At 43.5% G+C, this 27,743-nt stretch overlaps 1 protein-coding gene across 4 annotated transcripts in view; it reads left to right on the top strand.

The window, feature by feature from the left end:
- Positions 1-965: 965 nt before the first annotated feature.
- The window catches only part of nup214 (nucleoporin 214), a 141,017-nt gene continuing 114,239 nt past the window's right edge, over positions 966-27,743 (top strand). For 2 of the 4 annotated variants that reach the window (XM_062484628.1, XM_062484627.1), the window contains exons 1-16: positions 967-1,133; positions 1,785-1,980; positions 3,889-4,043; positions 6,181-6,379; positions 7,058-7,128; positions 7,226-7,289; positions 8,388-8,491; positions 8,614-8,720; positions 8,896-8,962; positions 9,158-9,284; positions 13,647-13,805; positions 15,474-15,972; positions 18,716-18,846; positions 19,108-19,193; positions 22,654-22,740; positions 23,007-23,156. In XM_062484628.1, coding sequence (XP_062340612.1) covers positions 1,092-1,133; positions 1,785-1,980; positions 3,889-4,043; positions 6,181-6,379; positions 7,058-7,128; positions 7,226-7,289; positions 8,388-8,491; positions 8,614-8,720; positions 8,896-8,962; positions 9,158-9,284; positions 13,647-13,805; positions 15,474-15,972; positions 18,716-18,846; positions 19,108-19,193; positions 22,654-22,740; positions 23,007-23,156 — 2,244 coding nt within the window. In that variant the 5' untranslated portion in view covers positions 967-1,091. Of the gene's footprint in view, positions 1,134-1,784; positions 1,981-3,888; positions 4,044-6,180; positions 6,380-7,057; positions 7,129-7,225; positions 7,290-8,387; positions 8,492-8,613; positions 8,721-8,895; positions 8,963-9,157; positions 9,285-13,646; positions 13,806-15,473; positions 15,973-18,715; positions 18,847-19,107; positions 19,194-22,653; positions 22,741-23,006; positions 23,157-27,743 lie in introns of all 4 variants that reach the window. The other 2 variants (XM_062484629.1, XR_009932708.1) reach the window with 2 other exon arrangements.

The following is a 27,743-nucleotide window of genomic DNA, read 5'->3' as shown; positions in this document are numbered from 1 at the left end:
CTGCCGGTAACGTCGTAGAATAATCTTCAAAGGGGGTTCTTTATTAATGAATGAATGCAATATGAGTAGGCTAAATGCCTGAAAATACCACGAGAAGGGAAAACTTAAAAGGACGTTTAAGTCATAGAGATTAGGTCAATTTTTACACCGGTCTGCCAAATTTATTCGTTTTGATTCAGCTATGAGGCTGCCTCTTGCAGGGGAAATGAGAAGACATCATATTTATTTCTACACTTCACTCGTATTTTCAGTTGTAAATGAGCAGCACAAAAAAATGCTTTTAAATCGATGTAATCTTTATAAATAATAAGTATGCATTTTAATATAAAATATACAGATATATCAGTTGTAAAAATGTCATTCAAAAACGGACCCCTGTGCAACCGAAGCAAGCAAGCACACCCTACAATTTCCCCAGAAATTGTACCCTCTCTAGTTGTAACTTGTTTAACTACATGCTCTTATGGTTCTTCCCTTTGGCACTTATTTTGGTTGTTCACAATGTGTGCTTCATGTTTTGGCTACTCGCAATGTTTTGTGGCTATCTCGTTGTTATGATCAGTGACCTATGCACTTTGTAAAGCTCTCTCTTGGAAGTCGCTTTGGATAAAAGCGTCTGCTAAATGAATAAATGTAAATGTAAATCTCACTCCCTGTTTTGGTGGCTCCATCGCCGACTTTGATCAGCTTTACCGGAAAAACAGTTTTTCAGGGAGAATCTGGGGTTTGCAAGGTTTATTGGGTGAAGGGACTGGTAGGGAGGTGGATATGGCTCTTTTTTTCCTTCGGTAGACTGGGGTGGGGGTGAGGATTTAGGCTATTATCCTATTTGGTTATCTGGGGTCTATTTGTTTTTTAGGCAGTGTAGGACGCCGGCCTCACACTCCCGAACAGTAGGTGGCGGTGGTGTACCTCTTAAACGTCGTGTGCCATCTGCCATAACATCAAAAGAAGACTACGCAGTCTACCTACGTCACATCCTAGTAGTTCGTTCCCAAGAGCGCGGTCAGTGTCTGAAATCTGCAGTTTTCTCACCTGAAACCACGTGAAGTCGAGAATCAGCAGAAGAAATAGATATATTCTCACTTAACATGAGTGACGACCCGGACTCCCCATCTGAAAGGGAGATGAAGGTAAATTGCCATTTCATGCAGCTGATTAGTGGCAAGCTAGGCTAGTTAAACTATGGTATTTTTCCACGGATTCCTTAGCTAGCTAGTTAACTTGGTTAGGAAGAAAGCTAGAACCTCATGTGAACCTATGCCAGTTAGCTAACTAACAGCAACAGCATACGAGGCTACATAATGTGGTAGCAGTTGCCTAACTTATACTATAGATGTTTACTTTGGTACAACTTACTCCTTCTCAGCTAGCCTACTGCGTTGCTGAACTAGCTTGCTAGCGCATAGCTAGGAAACCAGTTTATTCTAGCATACATTGACAACAATGTACATAGCAAGCTACTTTAGCTAGGTCACTAGCTAATTCAATCATAGACTATATTACTTAGAACATTTTTACGATATACGATAAAATATAAAATTATACATGTTTTCCATAAATCTTCTAACATTCTAGTCGAGTCACTTTTAAACGTGTTACGCACACATATGAACTTACATAGATAAGATTAAGACACGTATTTCAGAACAAAAACATAGCTTTTCATTGCGCCTATAATACAGTACGATTCGTAAGTGTTTGTTTACAAGCCATGCCATGGTCACCGCTAAAGCTCGGCAAATTGCATGGACAGTGGAGCATTAATTGGTTTGTTTTTGTAGGATTTCCAGTTCCGGCAAATGAAGAAAACCAGAGTCTTCGACTCCCCCGAAGATCTTCCAAAGGAGAGATCCAACTTGCTATGCCTCTCCAACAAATTTGGTCTGACATTTGTTGGACACGAAAGAGAACTGAAAGTATACTTCACCCGGGACATTATAGCTGCAGATAAAGTTGAGGGCAACTCCAATGAAATAGGTAAGGGATTTTTTCAGCAAATCTTTTAATGTTTGCTTTTTAAAACTCATAAGTACAACAGTTTTACTAGTGTGCTTATTAGGTTCAGGTTGTGTTGCATTATATTTGGCTAAAGTGAATTTGAAAATACAATTTTAGAAATGTATTGCTTAACCACATTACAAATACTGAACTATGTAGTACTGAATTGTGGGGTTGGACGGTTAAAGTCTCTGTAAAGTGACAAATGTGTTCTGAGTTTGTCACACCACAGAAAGATGTTCGTAACGCCTGGGAAACACTGGCTGAAAAGCGCTGCGATTAGCTGCGAAGCTCATGGAAGCGCCCAATTATTTCTTTCGGAGCCCATGTTATCAAATTGGAACGGCCACACAGGCTCCGTGGCGCTGCAAAGCACGCGATTGGCTTGCGCCCTGCAGCTATCGTTTCGGCAGCTGGTCGAATTTTTCTGCGAGACGCTTGCGAAATCGGCTGCAGGATGATATAATACACCATATTATTTGATGCAGGGGAAAACCTTGTCCGGGGCGCCAAATTTGCTAGGACTGCCACTGATGCCCGTAGTTTTTTCTGAACGGTCTGTCTATTGGCAGAGAGAAACGAGTTGTCACGCGTTGCACACAACACACACGCGTGCAGACACACCGAGAGAGAACCCCCAAGTCGATTTTGAAAATCAGCGGCGAAATTCAAGGAGATGGACGTCATCAAATTAATTCTCGAAGTGACAAGCACAGGGAGTTGTATGACCCCCAGCACCAATTTTACAAGGACAATGTAAAGAAGGATCAATGCTGGGATGCTGTTGGGGCAGCTGTTGGAATAACACGTTTCCTAAATATAATCTATGCCATGTTGATGTACCATGTTAGATGTGAAAAAGGACAGCTCAGAGGTGAAAGGCTTGGTGACCCGCGCAAAATAATGTGCGTCTGGTGAGAACAGCTTCGCGCCATTCGTAGCCGATTGTGGCGCTTCGCAGCCAGTGTTTCCCAGGCGTAATAGTTTGTGTCCACTACAGCGGAGCGGGCGGCGCGGGGCGTTGGCTTTCAGTTCATTTCCGCGCAGGGCATTGTGGGAAGGCGAGCGGAGTGTTGCGAGTTGGAAATGTCTCAACTTTATGTAAATGAGGAGCGTTAAACGCTAGCGTTGGCCAATCTGATTGGTTTCTTGTAACGTAGCAACCGTTGGTAATGGTAAACATTTCTAGGTTTCAGTTTCAAGATGGAGAAACTTATTGTGTGTGGCTGCACACCCAGTCCTGTTCAGAACAAAGTTACGTTATGTGACGAGCCTGAATTTAAAGATTACATTAAAATAATAATGCATGGTGCAGGGTTGTCGATGTCAGTGTCCCTGGTGTGTTTTTATACACACGCATGATTCAGCCAAATAACATTAGGCTAACAATGAATACGTTTATTAGTTTTAATAACAGTTTATGCGGTCTTGTTACTAAAGTGTAACTTAGCTTAGTTCCTCCATTGCGTCATCGAGACATGATTTCAGCCCTGCCCAAAAAATCCTGAACACACGTTGCAAAACTGTTTAATGGTCTAACGCCACAATTCAGTACTACATACTTGAGTCTTTGTAATGTGTTTAAGTAATACATTTAAACGTTTTTGGCGTTTAGACTAAATCAGTTAACTTTACCGGGACTTTAAACAGTTTCTCAAAATTGGTGTTCAGGTTTTTTTGGGTGGGGCTGAAACAATTTTGTAAGAATTTGTTTTTTTTATCATTCAAATGTGTCTGGGTGGTTAGGAACACTTTTCTGTGGTGTGACAAACTAACATATTTTATTGTCACTTTACAGGCATTGAAACTGATGTTACTCAATTGCTCTGTTTCGCTCTCTTTTCTACCCTTTTTTTCCCTTCTGTCTCCTTTTATTTTCCCTTGAAGTGGAGGGAATCGCTGCACTGGTGGAGGTTCCTGTGGAGTTGCCCCTGCACCACTTGGCTCTTAGCAGTGATGAGCTCACTCTGTCAGTGTGTGGCATGTCAGAGGAGTCTGGCCTCTTGCTGGCTTTCTATGATGTCCGCATCTTTATCAACAAGGTCAAATCCCCAAATTATGCCACACATATTTCTATAAGGTTCTATAATACATATTTCTATAACAGGTTCATCTGTTGTTGTTGCTAAATATTACATGCTAAAAAACGATTTTGCACAGAATAAAGATGCATAACCTTTGAAGGTCACACAGTGCCTATGGGACGGATATGGACATTTTGGCCGATACCGATAACTCTTTATATTTGGAAGCTGATAACCAATACATGCCGATAAATACAAGCCTGAGTCTGATTTCAAAAACAAAAGGCAGTGGACAACTGCATAAAACACCTTTCTTTTACCCAAATGATCAGTAAAGTTAATTATATAATTTAGAATACACATTTTTCAGGTTAACTCAAATTAGGGTGATGCAAAAATGAGTACATCCCACTGAGTGGCGCAAAGCAACATTTTAGACTACAAATGTGTATTTTAACAAGAATTCAACCACAGGTGAGTAATTATTCATTCCACAGGTGTCCAGCAGACAGTTGCCTATAAAAGGGTGTTAGGCTACTTCCCATTTTATGCTGTCAGCAATGGCACCACATGGAAGAGGTATGTCACAAGACCTGAGAAAGAAAATAATTTCTCCACACCAGAAAGGTGAAGGCTACAAGAAGATCAGCAAAGCTTTACTTATCAGTCAGAATACTGTAGCAAAAGTGGTACAACATTTTTAAAAGGATGGAACTGCAACTAACTCAGATGTCCAGATCATCCACGGAAGTTAACACGTCGCCAGGAGCATCTTCTGATGAGAAGGGTTGAAGAAAATCGGCATGCAAGTTATCTAAGGAAGTAGAAAGACAAACTGGGGTGACTATTTCCCGTGACACCATACGGCGTACACTGCAGAGGAATGGCATGCATGGGTGCCGTCCATGAAAGAAGCCTCTCCGAAAGGCCAGGCACAAAAAAAATCCGCCTAGAGTTTGCCAGGGCCCATGCTGACAAAGATGAAGGCTACTGGGATGCTATACTCTGGAGTGATGAGACCAAGATAAATATTTTTGGAACTGATGGCTTAAAAACTGTATGGCATCGCAAAGGTGAGGAATACAAAGAAAAATGCATGGTGCCTACAGTGAAACATGGTGGTGGCAGTATCCTTATGTGGGGCTGCATGACTGCTGCTAGTGTCGGGGAGCTGCATTTCATTGATGGCATCATGAATTCACAGATGTACTGCTCTATACTGAAAGAGAAGATGCTACCATCACTCCGTGCCCTTGGTCGTCGTGTACTTTTCCAACATGACAATGATCCTAAACAAACAACTAAGGCCACTGTTGGATTTTTGAAGAAAAACAGGGTGAAAGTGATTCAGTGGCCAAGTATGTCTCTTGATCTGAACCCAATCGAACACCTAAGGGGAATTCTGAAGAGAGAAGTTGAGCATCACTCTCCATCCAGCATCCAAGAAGGCATTCTTGAAGAATGGAAAAAGATGGATGTTGCAAAATGTCGCCAGATTGTTCATTCCATGCCCTGAAGACTTGGTGCTGTCATTAACAATCATGGAGGCCATACAAAGTACTAGATGTACTCTACTTGTTGTGGGGTGTAATCATTTTTGCATCACCCAAATTTTAGTAAAACTGAAATGTGCGTTCTAAATTATATAATTAACTTTACTTTCATGTTAAGTTAAACAGATGTTATATTAAACATTTTGGACAATTGTTTTTGTGTTCATTGAGATATTGTTTTTGTGTTCATTGAGAGTTTAAAATGTTACTTTTCAAAAGGGGTGTACTCATTTACGCTGAGCACTGTACATTCTTATGGCTGCCTTTCTTTCATATAAATAAAATATATTGCCTGACAGAAAAAATAAGTGGTTCAAAGGGCGGAAAGAATCCATAATTAATTGACAATTCTTATCAGACCGATGACACAAAAATAAACATTTATCGTTCGATACCGATATGGCCGCCGATATATCGTGCATACCTAATGTATGAAACGAGGTTTACACTTTCTCTTGGCTGTGTGTTATCTCAATTGAAGTCATTGTTAACCATAGTTTGTTAGCCTGTAGGCCTACCTGTAAAAGGATGAAAGAATCCATATCTTTTATTTTATTTGTATACCTGGTCCAAGACCCATGTTTTTTGACACCTCTCTTCAGGCCAGACCCCAAAAGTTACCATTTGCATCATTGAGACCTGCAGCGTGCCTCGGCACTTGTGTCCAGGACCTGAAATGGAACCCTGTGCAGGCGTCAATCCTGGCATCCTGTCTATCTGACGGCAGTATGATGGTGGTAGAGGTGACTGGCAGTGCCACAATTCAGGCCCAGCTCCCCTCTGTTGTGGGCATTACATGCCGTAAGTGACTTCCCTATTTACAGACTCATTATTTGACACTTGTTAGGGTTAGTGGTTTTGTTGGTATTATTAAGAATATTGCAGGGGATTTTGGCACATTTTTTTGGGCCGCTACCCACACGGTTAGCTGTGTTGCTCATTCCACGAACGCACAATCCTTACAAGTTGTACCTCGTTGTAAAGGTGACTAATCAGGCTTTCCAACAATATAAAATACATTGAAGGGATACATTGATATATTGAAGGGGAAGAATCCGGGGGAATAGGGAGTCCGATGGCTGAGCGGTTAGGGAGTCGGGCTTTTAATCAGAAGGTTGTTGGTTCGATTTGGTTTGACGTTGTGTCCTTGGGAAAGGCACTTCACCCTACTTGCCTCGGGGAGAATGTCCCTGTACTTACTGTAAGTCGCTCTGGATAAAAGCGTCTGCTAAATGACTAAATGTAACATGTAAATGTAAGAATAATCGACTGAAATAACGTTTCCGAACTTTTTTTTAGGAGTTTACACATTTTTATATACATCTATCCTACGTCTGCTGTATTTATTTTCATATATCATTGCCTCTATCTGTCGTATACTGTGGTGCTTACATTTTAGTTTAGATTCATAACATGAATTAAGTTATTGACATTGACTTTTGAGATGTATCCCCTAATGCCATATTCTGTGTCATTTAGTATGTTGGAGTCCCAAAGGAAAGCAAGTAGCTGTGGGAAAAATGAACGCCACCGTCAGCCAGTATACTCCGGTACGTTTCTTCCAACTGAAATACTGCATTATATGGGTCTACACTCACAGTGAAGCAATTATTTGTGTCAGACTTGTATTTTTGCTGTCCCAACCAGACACTGCAGGAAAAGAAAGTCATCCCATGTCCAAGCTTTTACAGCTCTGACAACCCTGTCAAAGGTAAGCTAAGTAGAGAAGACTGTGGAAGAACTGTATACTTCTGCCCATATAGTGTATGTGGTCACCCCCACTAATTACTGAATTCAGATGTTTCAGCTACACCCATTGCTCACATATGCATACAATGCTGCACATAACCATGGAATCTCCATAGACAAACATTGGTACAATCTGTTGTACTAGTAGGCAAGTCATTTTATGAAAAAAGGTAGGAGAAATTGCAACAGAAGCAAACTCAACTGATTTTGTATCTTCAATATGTCCCGAGTAAGGAAAAAACAAAGCCCAGAAGAATACCATTAGGGGAAAGTTTAGAAAAATACCAAAATATAGCCTATAGGATAGGCTAAAATAAATTACCTTTAGATATCACCATGAAAATTTATGAGTTGAATACTTACATTAAGACAAACAAAAAATGTATTACAAGTTTTTTTGTTTTGTTTTGGTAACATGCACAAACGCTGCATAATAATGTATGTGCCAATTTGCATAAATACCACAACATATTTCCTTACCCAGGACACATTGAGGATACAAAATCAGTTGAGTTTTCTTCTGTTGCAATTTGTCCTAGGTTGACCCCCATTTTAGCTTAAAATGACTGGACTATAAAGATCTCAGTGACTTTAAAGGTGGCACTGTCATAGGATGCCACCTTTGCCGAAAGTCAGTTTTGAGATTTCTGCCCTATTAGATCTGCTCCGGTCAACTAAGTGCTATAAAAGTGGAAGCATCTAGGAACAGCAAGAGCCCAGCTACAAGAGCCCAGCTACAAGAGCCCAGCCCAGCCGTAGACCAACGCAAACTCAGAGCAGGGCTGCCTAGTGCTAAAGCGCATTGCGCAATAAAATCGCCTACCATCCGTTACATCACTCACCAGTGTCCCAAATGTATCCACAAGCATAATGGGATGTCCGAGTTCACATAGGTGTCATTGTCAGGTGTCCACATAGTTTTGGCCATTTTGTATACATATCCATGATAGAATAATTCCTTCATATACTTGGACAGGTATTTTGCGAAAGTGGTACCAACCAAATGGGACCCTTCTACAATAATAACAGATAAATGACAATCTCAACTCTCTTCACTCAGTGCTCGACGTGCTGTGGCTGAGTACGTATATGTTTGCTGTGGCATACGCTGCTGCTGACGGCTCCCCCGAGACCCCCCCAGAATTGGTGGTTGTGTCCCTGCCGGTGAGTAACGAGTTCTTCTCCGCTCTCATGTTGACCAAAGTGACAGGAGTTTGTTTTTTCTGCTAATATTACCAAAATAATTGTTAGTGAATCACAGATGATTTAATTTTTATTTTTTACAGAAAAAAGAGGATAAGAGGGAAGAGAGGTACCTCAACTTCAATGACCTGGTGTATGGTACCTGTACCGAGAGGCAGCACCACTACTTTCTTAGCTACATTGAAGACTGGTAAGGCTCGCCCACCAGACCAAATATTATTTTGTACTTCTACTATGGATAATTTATTACGGTGTACTTGATTTTAACTTCCTCTGTACAAGGGAAAACAAAATGGAACAGTCCTAAAAGTGGGAACTAACCATGTGGTGAGCATGATCAAGGCATAACTGTCTTTCTCTTGTAGGGGCATTGTTCTTGCTGCATCTGCAGCCTCCATTGAAGTCAGCATCATTGCCAAGCAAGAGGATACGGTGACTTTACACTACATAAATATTGTCTTGTTAAATTCCCATATCATTCAAAACTAGTAACTCTTGTCCAACCACATATCTTGTCCGTGAGAATTCCACGTAATGGCCAATTTGCAGCCAACATGACCAAGAGTGCCACAGAAAACTAATTGGTTACTCATGTTTGCGTGATCGCCATGTCTTTGTCCCCTCAAGACTAATTGGGAACTGTGGCTGCTAGAGGATGCCAGTCGAGGAGAGCTGCCTGTCACCCAGACCAACGACGACACACTGCCTCTGGGGTTAGCCATAGACTACACCAGTCAACAGCAGATACACATCAGTAAGTAGCACTTCCTGATGACCTCCCTCAATCCCCTCCCCCCTACAGTGAATTTTGGAAAACTGTTCAGTGTCCTTAAAAACAAAACAAACAAAAAAAGCCTACATGTTTACTAGGGGTGGAACGGTACATGTATTCGTACCAAACCGTACGGTACGGGCGTCGTGGTTCGGTGCATGAAATTACACAGAGAATACACAGTATAAAAATAAATAAAACTTTTTATTTTATTTTAAAAATAAAAATAAATAAAAAAAGCAAATTAATTAAGATAATGCAGAACTACTGTTAGATACTCGTGTTCTTTAGGGACATCTAATCTGTAGCTCTGAAGCTCTGATTGGCGCCGCCGTGAGTCAGAGATAGGCTAACTAGCAGCACTAAGGACGAGTATGGCGAGTGGTGGCGACCCACGAGAGATAGAGGACCCGCCGGCCTTTTTAAGATTGCAAGTTTGGGAAAACTTCGGTTTCCCATGCAGTTACAGTAGTACAGGCGAGAGAGTGGTGGATAAGACAAGCACTGTGCGTCGGCATTGTGGGCAGTGACGAGCAGTCTGGGTAGGCAAGGTAGGCACTGCCTAACCTGCCAAAATTCAAACGGAAACATTTTTATTAAATCATTTTATTTAATAAACTTGTATTTGTATTTTTGCTGTTTATTCTTGTGATTTATAGATGCAATGTGTGTTATTCCAATTGTTTAGACATTAGGCGACAAATGTAGCGGTTACGCATAATCAAATACCCAAAAAATTGTAGAATAAGCAGTGCTTTTCCTGTCCGTTCGCTGCGGACGACAAGCGAAAAACTCACTTGCGCACTTCGATCCTGTAGGCCTATTCTTCAACATGTACGTTGAAAAGCACAACTGCTGTGCCTTTGCACGTATGCCAGTAATCACCTACGTTACGTATCAAACATGGACCAATTAAAATCGAGATATTACTGGACATTTGCGCAGCTAATGTCATTACACCAGCTACATTGTAAGCGTAATCCCCGCAAAATTCAAGTCAAAATGACAGCAGCGGTGCCGATATCACAGAGTTGAGGAATTTCTCCAAGATCGATTTTATTCCAAAATTTTGGTAATTAGGTAATCTGACTTTCATAACTCAGTGCCTAGCCTCTTACTGACATCACCGCACGTCACTGGTTGTGGGGTATGTGAGTGGAAATACATCTAACATGCTAACGCATATAACGCATCTGGCGTGTGATAAATGACTAAGAATATCCGACGCCATCACCTAGGTGTGCCAATCACTGGAACGAGACAAAAAAAAACTTCTCCTCCCTACAGTGCTTAACCAGCCATTAGATACACATACAAATAGGGCCCAAAAAAATTGTGACGCAATCGGAATTTACGTCATCTTCAATGCGCCTGTGTTCACTCGTAGAGGAACCTGGTTTGTTTTGCCTTTCCGTTGTACCGAACTCGTACCGAACCGTGATGTCTGAACCGCGGTATGAACCGAACCGTGACTTCAGTGTTCCGTTCCACCCCTAATGTTTACTTGCCATGACCCTACAAGGGTAACACATTTGATCTGTGGAAATAGATTTGGTGTGAAATGGTGAAAATGGGTCTATGATATCAACGTTTAGTGTCTCATTAACATTAAGCATTTTTTCTCTTGTTTTTAACCTGTAGCACTTTGAGATTTGTAGCTAAATATAAAGTGCATTATAAATACTAATTATTATTATTATTATCTTGTCAGGCTAGCTGCAGTACATCCATAGATGCAGTGGCTGCAGCATGATTCCGCAGCCTGTGCTCATAATATTTTGTATGCGCTACTACGGTGACTGCAGTGTTTTCTGAGCCTGTGAAAGGAATGATGATTAACCCTCGTGCTGCCTTCGGGTCACATGACCCAAAGGTTCATAACGAACCATCATTGTGTTTACCCAATTTTACCCAATACAAAAACAAATAAAAATACTTTTCTTTTAACCTTCGCAATGTGGGGGGTCTGAGACAGCCCGACGGTTAAAAGAAAATGCTTCACTTTGTTTTTGTATGCGGTAAAGTTGTCGCAATACGACGGTGGGTCACAATGACTGATGGGTCAGAACGACCCGAGGAGAACACAAGGGTTAAGCTGCTTTATTAGTGCTTGTGTTGCAGGCATGCAGTCACGTAGGGTTAACAACACTGCTGCTGTTGTTTTAGTCTTGTTTCCCATTTTTCAAGACCCTAACCAGTGGCAATTTAATCAGTGCTTTCTATCTATTGTATTGTAATTGTAATCAAACTCCTTTGTTTCAAGTGAGATATTAAGAGGGGTTTGTATGTGTTTATGTAGCCTACGCATTAAAATGGCCTGAAAACATCAACAATGCCTAAGAATGCTGAGGAGCATACTCTCCTCTTCTCTCTCCTTCTCCCCTCACACCTTCCCTCATCCTCTGTAAGCCCTCACCTCATATTCTCCTTTGTGTTTGTGTTTTTGCAAGTCTCAGGGCCATAGCAGACCACACAGATTAGTTGTCTTACAACTGAAAGTTGTTGATAAACCTAACCCTTTAAATTAGGTTATTGCACATACAAATCATGTTTTTAGTCATTGTCTCTTTCTGCCTTTCTTAATGACCTGGGGTCTAGCTTTCTGTCATGTGTAGGTTTTTGTGCAAGCACGTGTGATTTTGTTCCTTCTGTGTACATGAATGCACACTTAAGCACGCATCATGTTGTTTAACCCTTGTGCTGCCTTCGGGTCACATGACCCAAAGGTTCATAACGAACCATCGTTGTGTTTACCCAATTTTACCCAATACAAAAACAAATAAAAATCATTTTCTTTTAACCTTCGCAATGTGGAGGGTCTGAGACAGCCCGACGGTTAAAAGAAAATGCTTCACTTTGTTTTTGTATGCGGTAAAGTTGTCACAATACGACGGTGGGTAACAATGACTGATGGGTCAGAATGACCCGAAGAGAACACAAGGGTTAATTGTAATTTGTTTAACTACATGCTCTTCTGGTTCTACCCTTTGGCACTTATTTGCTTTTCACAATGTATGCTTCATGTTTTGGCTACCCGCAATGTTGTTCTCGTTGTTTATGATCATTGACCTATGCACTTTTTGTAAAGCTCTCTCTTGTAAGTTGCTTTGGATAAAAGCGTCTGCTAAATGAACAAATGTAAATGTAGCAAAAGAAACTAACCCTATTCTATGCGATTATTAGGTCATTTGTGGACGAGCAACATCAGTATGTTGCAAGTCAAAACAAAACTAGCTAGCATAACACAGCTAGCACAGTATATTCAAGTAAGTAAATACTAATTGACTATTACTTATTTCTGGGAAAATAAATTGGCCAGGTCTAGAACTAATCTCCCTAACGGAGATCTCTCCCGTTTCCAGATTCCAGAACATATGACAGAGCAATTATTATCTGTTAACATTAATAGTAAGCACGCTGACAATCATATATAATTTACATTTAGTCATTTAGCAGACACTCTTATCCAGAGCAACTTACAGTAAGTACAGTGACATTCCCCCGAGGCAAGTAAGGTGAAGTGCCTTGCCCAAGGACACAACGTAATTTTGCACGGCGGGGAATCGAACCGGCAACCTTATGATTACTAGCCTGATTCCCTAACCGCTCAGCCACCTGACTCTCCATGCATAATTCAGTACATTATAATGTAGCAACAAATTTACTAGCTAGCCTAGCTAATGTTACTGCTCAAATCCGTTAGCTAGTGATAGCTAGCTAGCTACTGATAGCTAGCAGCATTTACTGTGAGTTAAATCAACCATACCTTCGTAATTGTCAATGTAGCTCGAAACAAACAATTTGAACCCCTTTTCCCTCTTGCTTGAAGGCACAGAATAGACATAGAATCCTATGTTCACTGCTAATTGTCATTTTGGAATCATCACCACAAACTCCAACGTAAAAAACTGCATTTTGTGTAAGAGAACTAGTGTAACTGCTAGCTTCCGGACCTGGCTTATGCAATATGCAGAAGTACTGCGATCATTAAGTGGATTCCCTGCACCACATGGAGCCACGCGCGAGGAGCGACTAGGTAAATTTATGCAAATAGTCGCTGCCAGAGGATCTAGTGTACTCATCGACAGTCGATCAGGTGTAAATAACAAGGGAAATGTTGTGCAAACATATGACACAAATTAATTTAACGCCTGTTTTTTTGAATATATGAATGTCAGTCTTTTAGGGGGTTAGGGTTAGGGTTAGGGTTAGGGTTAGGGCTACCCCTCCTAAACAATGGTAGGGGAAACACTGTGAGAGTGAGTGCCTAACTGCATATGAGATGCCTAATCTCCAGAACCCATATCTGACCAAATTTCTTCTTCCTTGTTTGTGCCTCTCCAGCGGATGAGAAAACTCTGCCCCCTGTGCCCACCCTGCTGATACTTTCCACGGATGGGGTTTTGTGCCCCTTCGCCCTGCTCAACCTCAACCCAGGCGCCAAGCAACTTGTCACAGCTCCTGTCAGCCTGGTCCTGGAGGGGGAAAGGGACCTCCCCGCAGGTGTGGATGGGCACCACCGCCCTTTGTCACATACACTGATCAGACATAACATTATGACTACTGACAGGTGAAGTGAATAATGCTGATAATCTTGTTATCATGGCACCTGTCAGTGGGTGGGATATATAAGGCATGAAAGTTAACATTTTGTCCTCAAAGTTGATAGAAGCAGTGAAAATGGGCAAGCATAAGGATTTGAGTGACTTTGACAAGGGACAAATTCTGATGGCTTGACAATTGGGTCAGAGCATCTCCAAAACTGCAGTTCTTGTGGGGTGTTCCCACTGCAGTGGTCAGAAAAGTGGTCCAAGGATGGAAAAGCGGTGAACCAGCGACAGGGTCCTGGGCAACCAAGGCTCATTAATGCACGTGGGAAGCAAAGGCTGGCCAATGTGGTCCGATCCAACAGACAAGCTACTGTAGCTCAAATTGCAGAAAAAGTTTATGCTGGTTCTGATAGAAAGGTGTCAGAACACAGTGAATTGCAGTTTGTTGCATATGGGGCTGTGTAGCCGCAGACCAGTCAGGGTGCCCATACTGACCCCTGTCCACTGCCGAAATTGCCTTTATGGGCATGTTGGCATCAGAACTGGACCACGGAGCAGTGGAAGAAGGTGGCCTGGTCTGATGAATCATGTTTTCTTTACACCATGTGGATGGCTGGGTATGTGTGTGTCGCTTACCTGGGGAACATTTGGTGCCAGTATGCACTATGGCAAGCTGGTGGAGGCAGTGTGTTGCTTTGGGCAATGTTCTGCTGGGAAACCTTGGGTCCTGCCATTCATGTGGGTGTTACTTTGACATGTACCACCTAAGCATTGTTGCAGAACAGTTTTATATACATCTATTAGGGCTGCAACAACAAATCAATAACATTGCTAACATTCGATTATTAAAAGAGTTGGCAACTAATTTAATTATCGATTCGTTGTGTTGCGCGACTATTACGCCACTCAATAAGTCCCAGAGATGTTTGAGTATAATAAAAAAAAGTTGAGTTGAGCGCAAAGCGGAGTAAAAAATAAATAAAGCTCTCTCTCTCTCTGCGCCTCTCTCTCTCTCTCTGCGCCTCTCTGCCTCTCTCTCTGCGCCTCTCTGCCTCTACCTCTCTGCCCCTCTGCCTCTGCGCACCATGCATTATTATTTTAATGTAATCCTTAAATTCAGGCTTGTCACATTACATAACTTTGTTCTGATCAGAACTGGGTGAGCAGACACATTTGCTCCATCTTGAAATTGTAAAACCTAGAAATATTTACCGTGACCAACGGTTGCTACGTTACAAGAAACAAGAAACCAATCCGATTGGCCAACGCTAGCGTTTTCACGCTCCTCATTTACATAAAGTTGAGAAAATCCAACTTGCAACGCTCCGCCTTCCCACAATGCCCTACACGAGCGTCAACGCCCTGTTTCATTGAAAATGAATTGGAATCCGATGCCCCGCGCTGCCCGCTCCGCTGTAGTGGACATGCACTGTATGGTCCGTTCTGATGATTGGACGTTATTTGGACCGAATGCAATATTTGGACGGGCTACTTCTGTCTTTAATTTGTGTTATTACCAGACTATACAAATGGCTGTAGTTTCCATAACAGTGGTCTGTTTTTAAGCAGTCCTAAGATTTTTATCACAGCACTTATCATTGTCCTTTTCTTTGTGTTTCAGTTTCCGTAGCTGCCCTGCCCACCATCAAGCCCAGCCCTGGCCTCCCTCCAGCCACCATCAAGCCCAGCCCTGGCCTCCCTCCAGCCACCATAGCATCCCGCCCTTCCTCTGCTGCTATGGCCCCATCCACCATCTCGTCCCCTGCCCCCTTCGCTGCCCCCACCTCCTCATCCTTCTCCCTTCCCTTCTCCTCTTCCTCCTCCGTGGCTACCTCCTCCTCTGCCTTCTCCTTTGGGGGGTCGGTCCCAGCCTTTGGCTTGGCCACAGGCTCCACTGTTCCCTCTGGCTTCTCTTTTGCCACTAAGCTCCCCTCTGACATCTCGTCAGCCTCCGCCTTCTCGTTCAGTGCCCCCTTGGTAAAGCCGCAAATGGAAGCGGCCCCACCTCCGGCCTCAGTCGCCCCCACCCCCCAGTGCTACGCAACCGCGTCTCCCATGATTGTTCAAAGGGGCACGTCTGAGCCTGCCACCCCAGTGGTCAAGCTCAATCTCAATGACAGGTGAGGGAGATGATGATTAACCCTGATAATAGAACCCTAATGATAGAACCCGTGGTAGCTCTAGATTTTGTGTTTTTGCTCTGTAGAATGAGCTTGGTAGCTGTGGAATCAAATAATACTTTGGTAATGTCATGCTAATAAAGCTCTCTTAATCTGAATACAATTTAAATAGAACGTAATTGCTTGTGGTATTCCTTGACGGTATGAATGGTATAGAAATATACCAGTCTGACTTTGGCCTACAATTTGAATATACCGTGCTAAAACAGGTAGAGCCTCCAAGAAATACAATTTCACAACCCAATTCACACCAGGCATGGAATATAATTACTAGGGGTCGGAATCTTTTGGTACCTCACGATTTGATTCCAATCGATTCTTGGGGTCACAAATCGATTTAAAAATCGAATCACAATTTTTTTTATCGAAAGAGAATTTTTTATGTAAAAAATTATTTAAAGCAGCGATTGATTGCAAAACCGATTTTACCTTGTCATAGTTGAAAAATTACAGTTTGGTGTATAAAATAGACATACAGTGAACCTCAAAGTCCATTGAAATCTCTTTCCTAGCAAAATTTGACTTCTCGCTACTATTTTGAAACTGCAACTTGCAAACGCTAGCTTTTGAAACAATGCAACTTGTGACGTCACAAGTTGCAGCATCAACTTTGTCACGCCCAAAATTTACATTTACCCGCCCTCTGGTTTTCTGGTCCAGGAACATAAACGGAGGTTGCGTAGATCTCCGACCCTTTTTTTAGCTAGCTGCGCGCTGCTCTGTACTTCCACAGGAATTACAAATAAGAAAGTTAATAAGTTTTCAAGATATTGAAAATGGAGCGCCGTAAATGCAGTGTTCCAGGCTGTACTGGCAATCCTGACACTTTTCACCATCTTCCCAAAGAACAAGATACTAGGCAGGCATGGCTGATGTTTATCTAGGGGAATATCCCTATTTATTAACGCTGATTTGCAAGGAATGCAAGAACAGCTAGATAGCAAAAACACCTAGACTGTAGGCATGTAAACTAGTTTAGCTTGCTAACGCAAGAGCATAGGTAGAATGTGTGATGATTTAGCCTAGTTTATTGGCAATGGGGCTAACGCGTTATTTCACGTTCCTGACTGTTTCATTCAAATAAATAACCTGTGTTGTCATGTAAATCTACAATTCAAGATGCATGTTTGTCAAGATCTATTTTTCAGCAGATCGCTAGAGCTAACTGAAGCTGAGTTGAATCACGATACTTTGTTTGCTAATCTGTAGTGCTTACGTTACCCACCTAAGTCGATCCTGTTTGCTTCGACAACAGAAGTGGAAACAACTAACGTAATCATTTCAAATGATATCTAGTCAATCTGTTGAAAACAGTGTTGTGTAGACAAAATAGATTTATTTGTATGTTTTTATTTCAAGTCTCCACCTTCGTTGTTTCAGTGAGTGCTGTTGGCCGTGTTGAGTCTTTGCTCCACAACTTCACTCGTTGTAAACCAACCAATCAGTGCGCAGCTCATCTATATATTCATGAGCATACCATAAAAGGAGAAAACCTAGCGTTTTTTCCCGGGAAAATTTCACTGGAGGTATCAGGGGGCATAGAACAGCACCCGGGCCATTTTTAGCCCAACCAATGTTACATACCCTATTCAGAGACCTTAAGGAACAGTGTGAAATACCCCAAAAACCCAGTCAATCACCCCTTTAAAAAAACCAAAAAACATTTGTAAATCGCTAGAAGACTGAATTGCGATTCGAATGTGAATAGATTTTTTTTCCCCCACCCCTAATAATTACCGTACGGAACTTTAATATAGCAAGCAATCGTCCGCATCCTCATAAACAATATTGCACAGATACAGTAGAGCATTGTTTTTGGGCTTTATTGTTTGGATTTATATGACGACTTCCAATGTTTACAGAGACTTAAATGTCAAAAATGCATTATGGAATAGTGTAGCCAAAGATTGCCAGGTTGGTTAGAATTGTGAAATGTTTATTGTAGAACATAGTTGAGTCTTCTGCGATAGTAATTTGTAACTTGATTAGGAGGGAGGATGGGATCGTACTTTGTACAGACACAGCTTCATACGAAACATTACAGCTAGTACCACCGCGCTTGCATAAGTAGCCATGGGAAAAACCAGCTGTACCATGATGCAAATCACATCACGCATGACGCGCCCACAACTCAACTTGAAGGTTAGGTAAACAAGAACAAATGATGAGCATTTAGTGATCCTATCATTTTGTTTAATTATATTGAGTGGCTTCTTCAACTTTTGTAATATGCAAGAAAATGAAAACTGTTAAAGTTTCGGTTTCCAGCGGTCAATACATCCCTTTTCATTGGACCGTGTGACATATTGAACTAAGTTTTCTTGTGATCCTATAAACGTACTGTTGAAAGCTAAATATTGGCTCTTCTTCCATGGCAAAGCACTGCAAAAGTAGGAAAAAAATCCAAATCCGTCGTGCGGTAGAGTAGCCGCAGTGGTGCGGCTTGCATTCTATTGAAATGAATGGACTAAAAATTAAGAAAAACTATATTGAGATATATACAGTTACCGTTTGTGCTTCAAATTTTTCCATGATATACATTTTAGGCTATACCGTCCAACCATAATGTGAATTGTCTCTTTTTAAATTGTTGAATTTCCTCATCCATTTCACAGTGCTAAATAATCTCTAGATCTGTTACAATGGAGTGTGTGTGTTTTCTCTGTCCCAACATTTGTCTCAGGTTTTTGGCAGTGGAGACTCCAGTTGCAGCACCAGCCTCCCAGACTTTCTCTTTTGCCCCCACCCATAAGACTGTCTTCACTGAGCCAGTCAGCGAGACGATTGCTGTTACCAAAACCCCCATCATTCCAGGTACCTAAAGCAGTGCGAATCTCTTTAGGCTCCTTACTGATAAAAAGTATTGGGGCATATCACATGGGCTGAGGCCTTAATGCAATGGCCTGGGACCTTTACTGAATATCACCCCCTCCTGCTTTTCCTGTCAAACAAAGAAATAAACCTATTCCCACGTTTTCATGTATTGGTCATGTGTCCTTTAAGTTGCATCATGATAAGTCAAAATACATAATTTACTGAAATGTGGTTGGTGATATATTATTTATTGTTTTTCAGCCCCAGTACGGCCAGTCCAAATCAGCTCAACCTCTTCTGTGGGACAAAGGCCTGCCCCGTCCCAAACAAGTAATCCTACTTCCCAGGTACTAGCTAAAGTAACCATCCAGTTCTCATTTGTGCTAATATCAGTGTTTCCCCTACCATAATTGTTTTGGCGGGGCGGCACATCATTCTTTAAGGGTGGCAAGAGGTCGTTTTGGGGGGGCACACACACACGGTTACACACGTTGCTTGTCCACATAGAATAGGGGCTGTTTATCAATCCGAAGAACGCTAAGAAAGTACTTGGGTTCTTGAGAAGAACGTTCTTGCCAAGCGTCTTTGCAAGAACGGTCTTGCAAGACCACGAGGACGGAGAACGAATTGAGATGCGTGTGTTCTTGGCTATTCCGCAACACCCTGGACTCATTTAAAGGTCCCATGACATGAAATGTTCACTTTAGGAGGTTATTTAACATTAATATGAGTTCCCCTAGCCTGCCTTTGGTCCCCCAGTGGCTAGAAATTTCGATAGGTGTAAACCAAGCCCTGGGTATTCTTCTCCGCCTTTGAGAAAATGAAAGCTGAAACGCTCGGTTTTGAAAATGCTGGTTTTATGACGTCATAAAAGCAAAGGTTACCTCCCCTTTCTCTCCTTTGCCCGCACAGAGAATTTGGCCCACCAATGAGAAAATTAGCAACGACCATGCAAGCGCGATATTGGTTTTCCTCGAGACATCATGGCTGGCAAACGACCGAAGCATGGCAGTTAGCCCCGCCTCTTTCTTCCTCATAGCATTTAAAGTTACAGACACAGAAACGGCACGTCCTGAGGAAAGCTCATTGTGGGACTGCTTGTAGTGGCTGTAATTTTGCACGAAGGCTGAATTTCGAGAAAAAAACTGTATAATCACCCCCCATACCACCTATACATCTTGCACACGGACACAGTGCTTGATAAGTCTCAAACTTGTTGCACTTGTTGGTTAGTTGTAACTGATTTAACTGCTTGTACTCTGTGAATTATATTATTGTTGCTTGCTTTCCTATAGGTACACTCTCGCACTTTTGAGGTTCATGTTGTTCAATTGTAATTTGTTTAACTACATGCTCATATGTTTCTTCACATTGGCACTTATTTCCTTTTCACAATGTATGCTTCATGTTTTGGCTGCCCGCAATGTTTTTGGGGCTATCTCGTTGTTTATGATCATTGACCTATGCACTTTTGTAAAGCTCTCTCTTGGAAGTCGCTTTGGATAAAAGCGTCTGCTAAATTAATACATGTAAATGTAAGTTCACAAGGACACAAGAACGGAAACAAATTTGGATTGATAAACAGCCAGGGTTTGCTTCTCCTGCTAGGCTGCCTGGCGGGACCTGTCATGTGGCTTCCATTGAAAATGAATGGAAGACAATAGGTCTATTCAGGCTGACTTGAAGCAGTGAATGCTGTCCGACTTGAGACGGCGCCGAGGCTTGGTCACTGACGTATGCCATCAAAGTACCATGAGATCGATTCGAGAAATGCTGGCTGTGTAGCCGAGCCATTTTCTCGAGAGCAACTGCACGGGTTCTAATGACGACACAGCGGTTTCATGATTGGCCAGAAAAATTTTTTTCTGACACCTTCAGTTCCGCTAATGGTAAAATCCAGACCAAACGGTGCAATTGAATTCAATATTAGCCTTTATTGACAGACTACAAGAGCCTACTATTGTTGAAGAAAGTGTTTTAGTCCCCCTCTTCACTAACGGAAAGACTACGTTCAGTTGAGTTCTGGGTGTATTATCAATCTGCAGATTGGAGAGAGAGTTTAACAGCACAATACATAAAATGACCAATTTCATTGCACTGGTTTGTGCAAGTTCTAGTGCCAAATATATGGACTCCCCAGCATCCTATGCCAGGATCCTGTTTGTGGACTTCAGCTCTGCCTTCAACACCATCATCCCTGCCCTGCTTCAGGACAAGCTCTCCCAGCTGAACGTGCCTGACTCCACCTGCAGATGGATCACAGACTTCCTGTCTGACAGGAAGCAGTGCGTTAAGCTGGGAACACAAGTCTCTGACTCCCGGTCCATCAGCACCGGATCTCCTCAGGGCTGCGTCCTTTTCCCTCTGCTCTTCTCCCTGTACACCAACAGCTGCACCTACAGTCATCCGTCTGTCAAACTTCTGAAGTTTGCGGACGACACCACCCTCATTGGGCTGACTATAGGTGGGAAGCTGGTGACCTGGTGTAGCCAGAACAACTTAGAGCTCAATGCTCTTAAGACAGTGGAGATGGTTGTGGACTTCAGGAAGAATACAGCCCCACTCACCCCCATCACCCTGTGGAGTCCTTCCGCTTCCTGGGCGCCATCCTCTCCCAGGACCTCAAGTGGGAACTGAACATCAGCTCCCTCACCAAAAAAGCACAACAGAGGATGTACTTCCTACGGCAGCTGAAGAAATTCAACTTGCCAAAGACAATGATGGTGCACTTCGACACAGCCATCATTGAGTCCATCCTCACCTCTTCCATCACCATCTGGTACGCTGCTGCCACTGCCAAGGACAAGAGCAGACTGCAGGGTATCATGCGCACTGCTGAGAAGGTGATCGGCTGCAATCTGCCTACCCTCGAGGACCTGCACACCTCGAGGACCCTGAGGCATGCGAGGAAGATTGTGGCCGACCCCTCCCACCCTGGTCACTCCCTGTTCCAGCTACTCCCCTCTGGCAGAAGGCTGCGGTCCATCAGGACCAAAACCTCACGCCATAAGAACAGTTTCTTTCCATCTGCTACTGGCCTCTTCAACAAGGCCAAGGACTCCCATTGACATTCATTCACTTATTTAACTATTATAAGTCCATCTAATGGCAATTCAGTATGCATAAGTCACTTTATCTCAGTATCCGATTGCACTATGTTGACCATTCACGCTGCTCATTCTATTCTTATTTTTATATATATTTTATATTTAAATTGTTGTATTCTTAGATTGTTTAGTTCTTAGAAATAGTTAAACTTTTGTACTTTTACTTACTTTAAGATCTGTATATGTTTAGTGTTTTGCACCTCCCTGCCACAGTAAATTCCGTGTTTGTATAACATACATGGCGAATAAACCTGATTCTGAAAACAATCAAATTCGTGACCATGCAGTTCGTCAACGATAAAGTAAGAAAACAGCGCTTGATCAGCCATGACTGATGTCAACGCGGCAAACCACGAGAAGCAGGAATGTCTGACTTTACGGAGACCTTTTTAACTTCTCCCTGACTTCAAGCAGCAACTCTCGCCAGTCGTGTCATGCAGCTGCAGCCGATGTCGAACACACCTAGTATTTTGGTCTACCACCCCCCTGAAAAGAAATCATAGGGGAAACACTGAATATGATGGCATCTGATATGATGTCATATGATGTCTTTATATTATGTTTTAGGGGTACAATCATTGCAACATATTCATTAATGTGTAATTTATTCATTGTTTGAATATCCTGTTACATCTACTTAAGGACAGTGCTGGTGTAAGAAACAAATCTTTTGTATACAATGTTTGTGTTTATTCTCTAGACTGCAGCTCAGGCCGTTAAAACTTTGGAAAAAGAACTTAAGCAGAGGAAGGACTCCGACCCCGTCATGGCCGGTATTCTGGAAGAGGTACCAAACACAAAACGTCTTCCATCCTTACCTTTTTAAAACTAGCATCAGGTGTTTCAGAACCCCTAGTGAATACCACATTCGGATAAAATCCCTTGTATAATTTTGAATACTGACTATTTTAGACTGAATCCACAGTTTGTCTACGTCCACGAATTGAATTTGGAATACTCAGATAAGCCTCTATCACACCTCACCAGCAGTACAGGTCAAATTAGTCTCTACTTGTGTGCGTGTATATTTGTGTTCTTCCCCTGTACTGCCAGATCGGCCACTTCCAAAAGGAGCTGGATGAATTGAAGGCTCGCAGCAATAAGGCAGACTTCCGGGTTGGCACCGGTGAGGAGATGAGGGAGCTAAGGAAGGAATCTGAGGACCTTCATGTCTTCACCCTGGAGATCAAAGAGACCACCGAGGTACGTGGCCTGGATTTCAGACCTCACTTTTCACTGTTCCATTTCATTTTGGCAGAACGGAGTTGATTTATAGAATTGTACCTCTCCTATTTCTAGCATGTATGTAAAACAGCTGATTTCATAATACACATGTCTTACTTACATTTACATTTATTCATTTAGCAGACGCTTTTATCCAAAGCGACTTCCAAGAGAGAGCTTTACAAAGTGCATAGGTCACTGATCATAACAACGAGATAGCCACAAAACATTGCGAGTAGCCAAAACATGAAGCACACATTGTGAACAACCAAAATAAGTGCCAAAGGGAAGAACCATAAGAGCATGTAGTTAAACAAGTTACAATTAAACAACATGAACTGCTATAAGTGCAAGTGTACCTGTGAAAAAAAAAAAAGCAACAACAATAATAAAAACAATATATCACAGCGAGTACAAAAATTTAAGTCAGTTACCACTAACCACAAGAGCAACAAGTCTCTAAGCAAGAGTCATTGTGATCCTTGAGGAAACTAACATCGGGTCAAGCGAACCATTCCTAAGTACCGTTGTACTCCCGGAACAAGTGCGTCTTGAGCCTTTTCTTGAAGGTGGAGAGACAGTCAGTGTCTCTGATGGAGGTGGGGAGTTGATTCCACCACTGGGGGGCCAGACAGGAGAAGAGCTTGTGTTGGGACCGGGCGGTCTTGAGCGGTGGGACCACCAGGCGGTTGTCTGAAGAAGACCGTAGGTGACGGGTGGGGGTGTAAGGCTGCAGGAGAGACTTGATGTAGACGGGTGCAGTCCCGTTCACTGCTCGGAAGGTCAATACCAGGGTCTTGAATCTGATAAGGGCCATGATAGGTAGCCAGTGGAGAGAGATGAGGAGCGGGGTAACATGGGAGCGTCTGGGTAGATTGTAGACCAGGCGGGCCGCTGCGTTCTGAATCCTCTGAAGAGGGCGGGTTGCACACGCTGGGAGACCAGCGAGCAGCGAGTTGCAATAGTCCAACTTGGAGAGGACAAGTGCTTAGACTAGCAGCTGGGTGGAGTGCTCAGACAGGTATCTCCTGATCTCCCGGATGTTGTAGAGGGTGAATCTACACGATCGGGAGACCGCAGCAATGTGGGCCGTGAGGGAGAGCTCGTCGTCCATGGTAACCCCAAGGTTCCTGGCAGAGGATGAAGGGGTCACCGTCGCAGATCCCAGGGTGATTGAGAGATCGTGGGAGATGGAGGGTTTAGCCGGGATGATGAGAAGTTCTGTTTTGGCGAGGTTCAGCTGGAGGTGGTGCTCGGTCATCCAGGCGGAGATGTCTGTGAGGCAGGCCTCAATCCTAGCTGAGATCCCCGGATCGGTCGGGGGGAACGACAGGTACAGCTGCGTGTCGTCAGCGTAGCAGTGGTAGGAGAAGCCATGGGAGGTGATTATTGGTCCAAGTGAGGTGGTGTACAGAGAGAAGAGGAGGGGTCCAAAGACGGAGCCCTGTGGGACACCAGTGGAGAGCTGGCGAGGGCCTGACAGTTTGCCTCCCCAGGAAACCTGGTAGGATCTTCCCGACAGGTAGGATGAGATCCACTGGAGTGCAGTGCCAGTGATGCCCATCTCAGAAAGTCTGGCGAGCAGGATCTGGTGGTTAACCGTATCAAACGCTGCAGAAAGGTCCAGCAGAATGATGACGGATGACCTGGAAGCCGCTCTGGCAGACTGGAGGGCAGTGGTGACTGAAAGGAGGGCAGTCTCTGTGGAGTGGCCAGTCTTGAAGCCCGATTGGTTGGGGTCAAGCAGGTTGTTCTGAGAAAGTTAGACAGTTGGTTAGATACAGCGCGTTCAATTGTTTTCGAAAGGAAGGGTAACAGTGATACCGGTCTGTAGTTCTGGAGAACGGCAGGGTTAAGGGAGGGTTTTTTGAGTAGAGGGGTAACTCTAGCCTGTTTGAAGGCAGAGGGGAAGGTGCCAGAGGTAAGAGAGGAGTTTAGGACATGGAGAAGAAAAGTTATGATGGAGGGGGAGATGGTTTGAAAGAGAGGGGAGGGTATAGGATCAAGGGGACAGGAGGTGGGGCGATGAGAGAGAATGAGGTCAGAGATCTCTGCCTCAGACAGGGGAGAAAAAGAGTTTAGACATTTAGTTGGGTCAGTCATGGAGGGTGAGAGGGTAGGAAAGGTGGGTTTAGGGAACCGACTGCTAATGTCGGCGACTTTTTTCTCAAAGAAGGAGGAGAAGTCGTCTGCTGTCAGGGTGGAGGGAGGAGGTGGGGGAGGTGGGTTAAGAAGGGTGGAGAAGGTAGAAAAAAGTTTGTGGGGGTTTGAAGCAGAGTTAATTTTGTTCAGAATGTAGAGGGTTTTAGCACCAGTTATGTGAGAAGAGAAGGATTTGAGGAGGGAGTGATACTTATCAAGGTCCAGACCGCCTTTGGACTTGCGCCATCTCCTCTCAGCTGCCCGAAGGGTGGACCGTTCTTCACGAATAACATCCGTAAGCCACGGGCAGGAGGGAGAAGATCGCGCAGGCCTGGTTGACAGGGGACAGAGAGAGTCAAGTGATGCAGTTAAAGTGGTTAACAAGGTGTCGGTGGCAGTGTTAGTGGGGTGGGACGAGAACTCGTCAATGGGGGGGAGGGAGGATGTTACAATATAGGAGAAATGGGAGGGGGATAGGGAGCGGAGGTTGCGTCGGAAAGTTACAAGGGGAGGGGAGGTAGAAGGAGTTGGAGGGAGAGAGATAGAGAATTGAAGAAGTAGTGATCAGAAATATGCAGTGGTGTTACAGAGGTTAAGTCAGTGATACAGTTACGTGTCAGGATGAGGTCTAGCTGTTTGCCTGCCTTGTGGGTCGCCGGTGTGCTCAGCAGCGTCAGGTCGAAGGAGGTCAGGAGAGACAAGAAGTCGACGGCCTGCGTTCCTTGGAGGTGGATGTTGAAGTCCCCAAGGACTATCAGGGGGGTTCCATCATCCGGGAGGACGCTGAGGAGCATGTCCAGCTCCTCCACAAGGTCGGCTAGCGGGCCTGGTGGGCGATAAAGAACAATTAAGCATGCTTTGATAGGATCAGTTATCATCGCACAATGGTGTTCAAATGATTTGGCAGTAACAGGGAGTGGTGTGGATGTGTATTTAATATGTGGGGAAAGAATCAACCCTGTCCCACCACCCCGCCCGGTTGAGCGGGGTGAGTGAGTGAAGGAGTGGTTGACGGAGAGAGCAGCTGGAGTTGCAGTGTTCTCAGGGCGGATCCATGTCTCTGTCAGCGCAAGGGCATGAAGAGAAGCATGAGATGCAAACGCTGGGATGAAGTCTGCCTTGTTCACAGCAGACTGGCAGTTCCAGAGCCCTATAGAAAGAGAGAGGGCAGGTGGAGAAGATCTGGATAGGTAGTGAAGGTTAGAAGTTGACCGTATATACTTTGTGATATATCTACGTCTACGGGTAGTGTAATGAACGGGAATGCTGAAGAAACACATGCTAGCTATGAATATGTTCTAGGTGGATTAGAATAGGGTGATACTTATCAGAAGAGGTGATCCACCACGTCGGCCATCCTCGGTGGACTCCCGTAGGTAGACTCCCTGTCTTTGTTCGACCGACTCCCGCAGGTAGACTCCCTGTCTTTGTTCGACCGAGTCTTCGTGCACCGAGGCTGCCAGACCGAGGCTGCCTCTGCAGTGCTAATCGCCTAAATATGCTAGAGGCGCAGCTGACAATGGCCCTAATTATGTAAACAAAGCCAGGGTCTCACTCGGCGGCAAGTACCCTGAAACTCGATCTCTAGCTAGCTACCTATTGACCAATTTAGCTGCTATACCCTTACCCTCTGTCCTTGCGGCAAAGTTTTAGCAAAATACAAATGAATGAAACAAACTCTGGTTACTTACAGTCAGATGGCAGTCACAAAGTACACTCAGTAAGACACTATTAGCTCTGAATCTGATTACAGAAGTCAGGGCTGATTTAACCAAATTCTACAATGGCCCTAATTATGTAAACAAAGCCAGGGTCTCACTCGGCGGCAAGTACCCTGAAACTCGATCTCTAGCTAGCTACCTATTGACCAATTTAGCTGCTATACCCTTACCCTCTGTCCTTGCGGCAAAGTTTTAGCAAAACACAAATGAATGAAACAAACTCTGGTTACTTACAGTCAGATGGCAGTCACGAAGTACACTCAGTAAGACACTATTAGCTCTGAATCTGATTACAGAAGTCAGGGCTGATTTAACCAAATTCTACAATGGCCCTAATTATGTAAACAAAGCCAGGGTCTCACTCGGCGGCAAGTACCCTGAAACTCGATCTCCAGCTAGCTACCTATTGACCAATTTAGCTGCTATACCCTTACCCTCTGTCCTTGCGGCAAAGTTTTAGCAAAACACAAATGAATGAAACAAACTCTGGTTACTTACAGTCAGATGGCAGTCACGAAGTACACTCAGTAAGACACTATTAGCTCTTACTTAAGGGATAATGCCCAACGAGGTGTACAATATCACCTGATAATGGACGATGTGGAGGCGTGAACCGTCCGACGCGTAGCGGAGTCCATTATCAGGTGATTGTGTACGGTTGACAAACAGTAAATATAATTTTACAGTATGTTTGACAAGAAGA

The sequence above is a fragment of the Osmerus eperlanus genome, chromosome 18 (genome assembly GCF_963692335.1).
Source record: "Osmerus eperlanus chromosome 18, fOsmEpe2.1, whole genome shotgun sequence".
NCBI classification, from domain to species: domain Eukaryota; kingdom Metazoa; phylum Chordata; class Actinopteri; order Osmeriformes; family Osmeridae; genus Osmerus; species Osmerus eperlanus.
The sequence above is the reverse complement of the archived record's forward strand: the minus strand, read 5'-3'. Positions and strand labels throughout refer to the sequence as shown.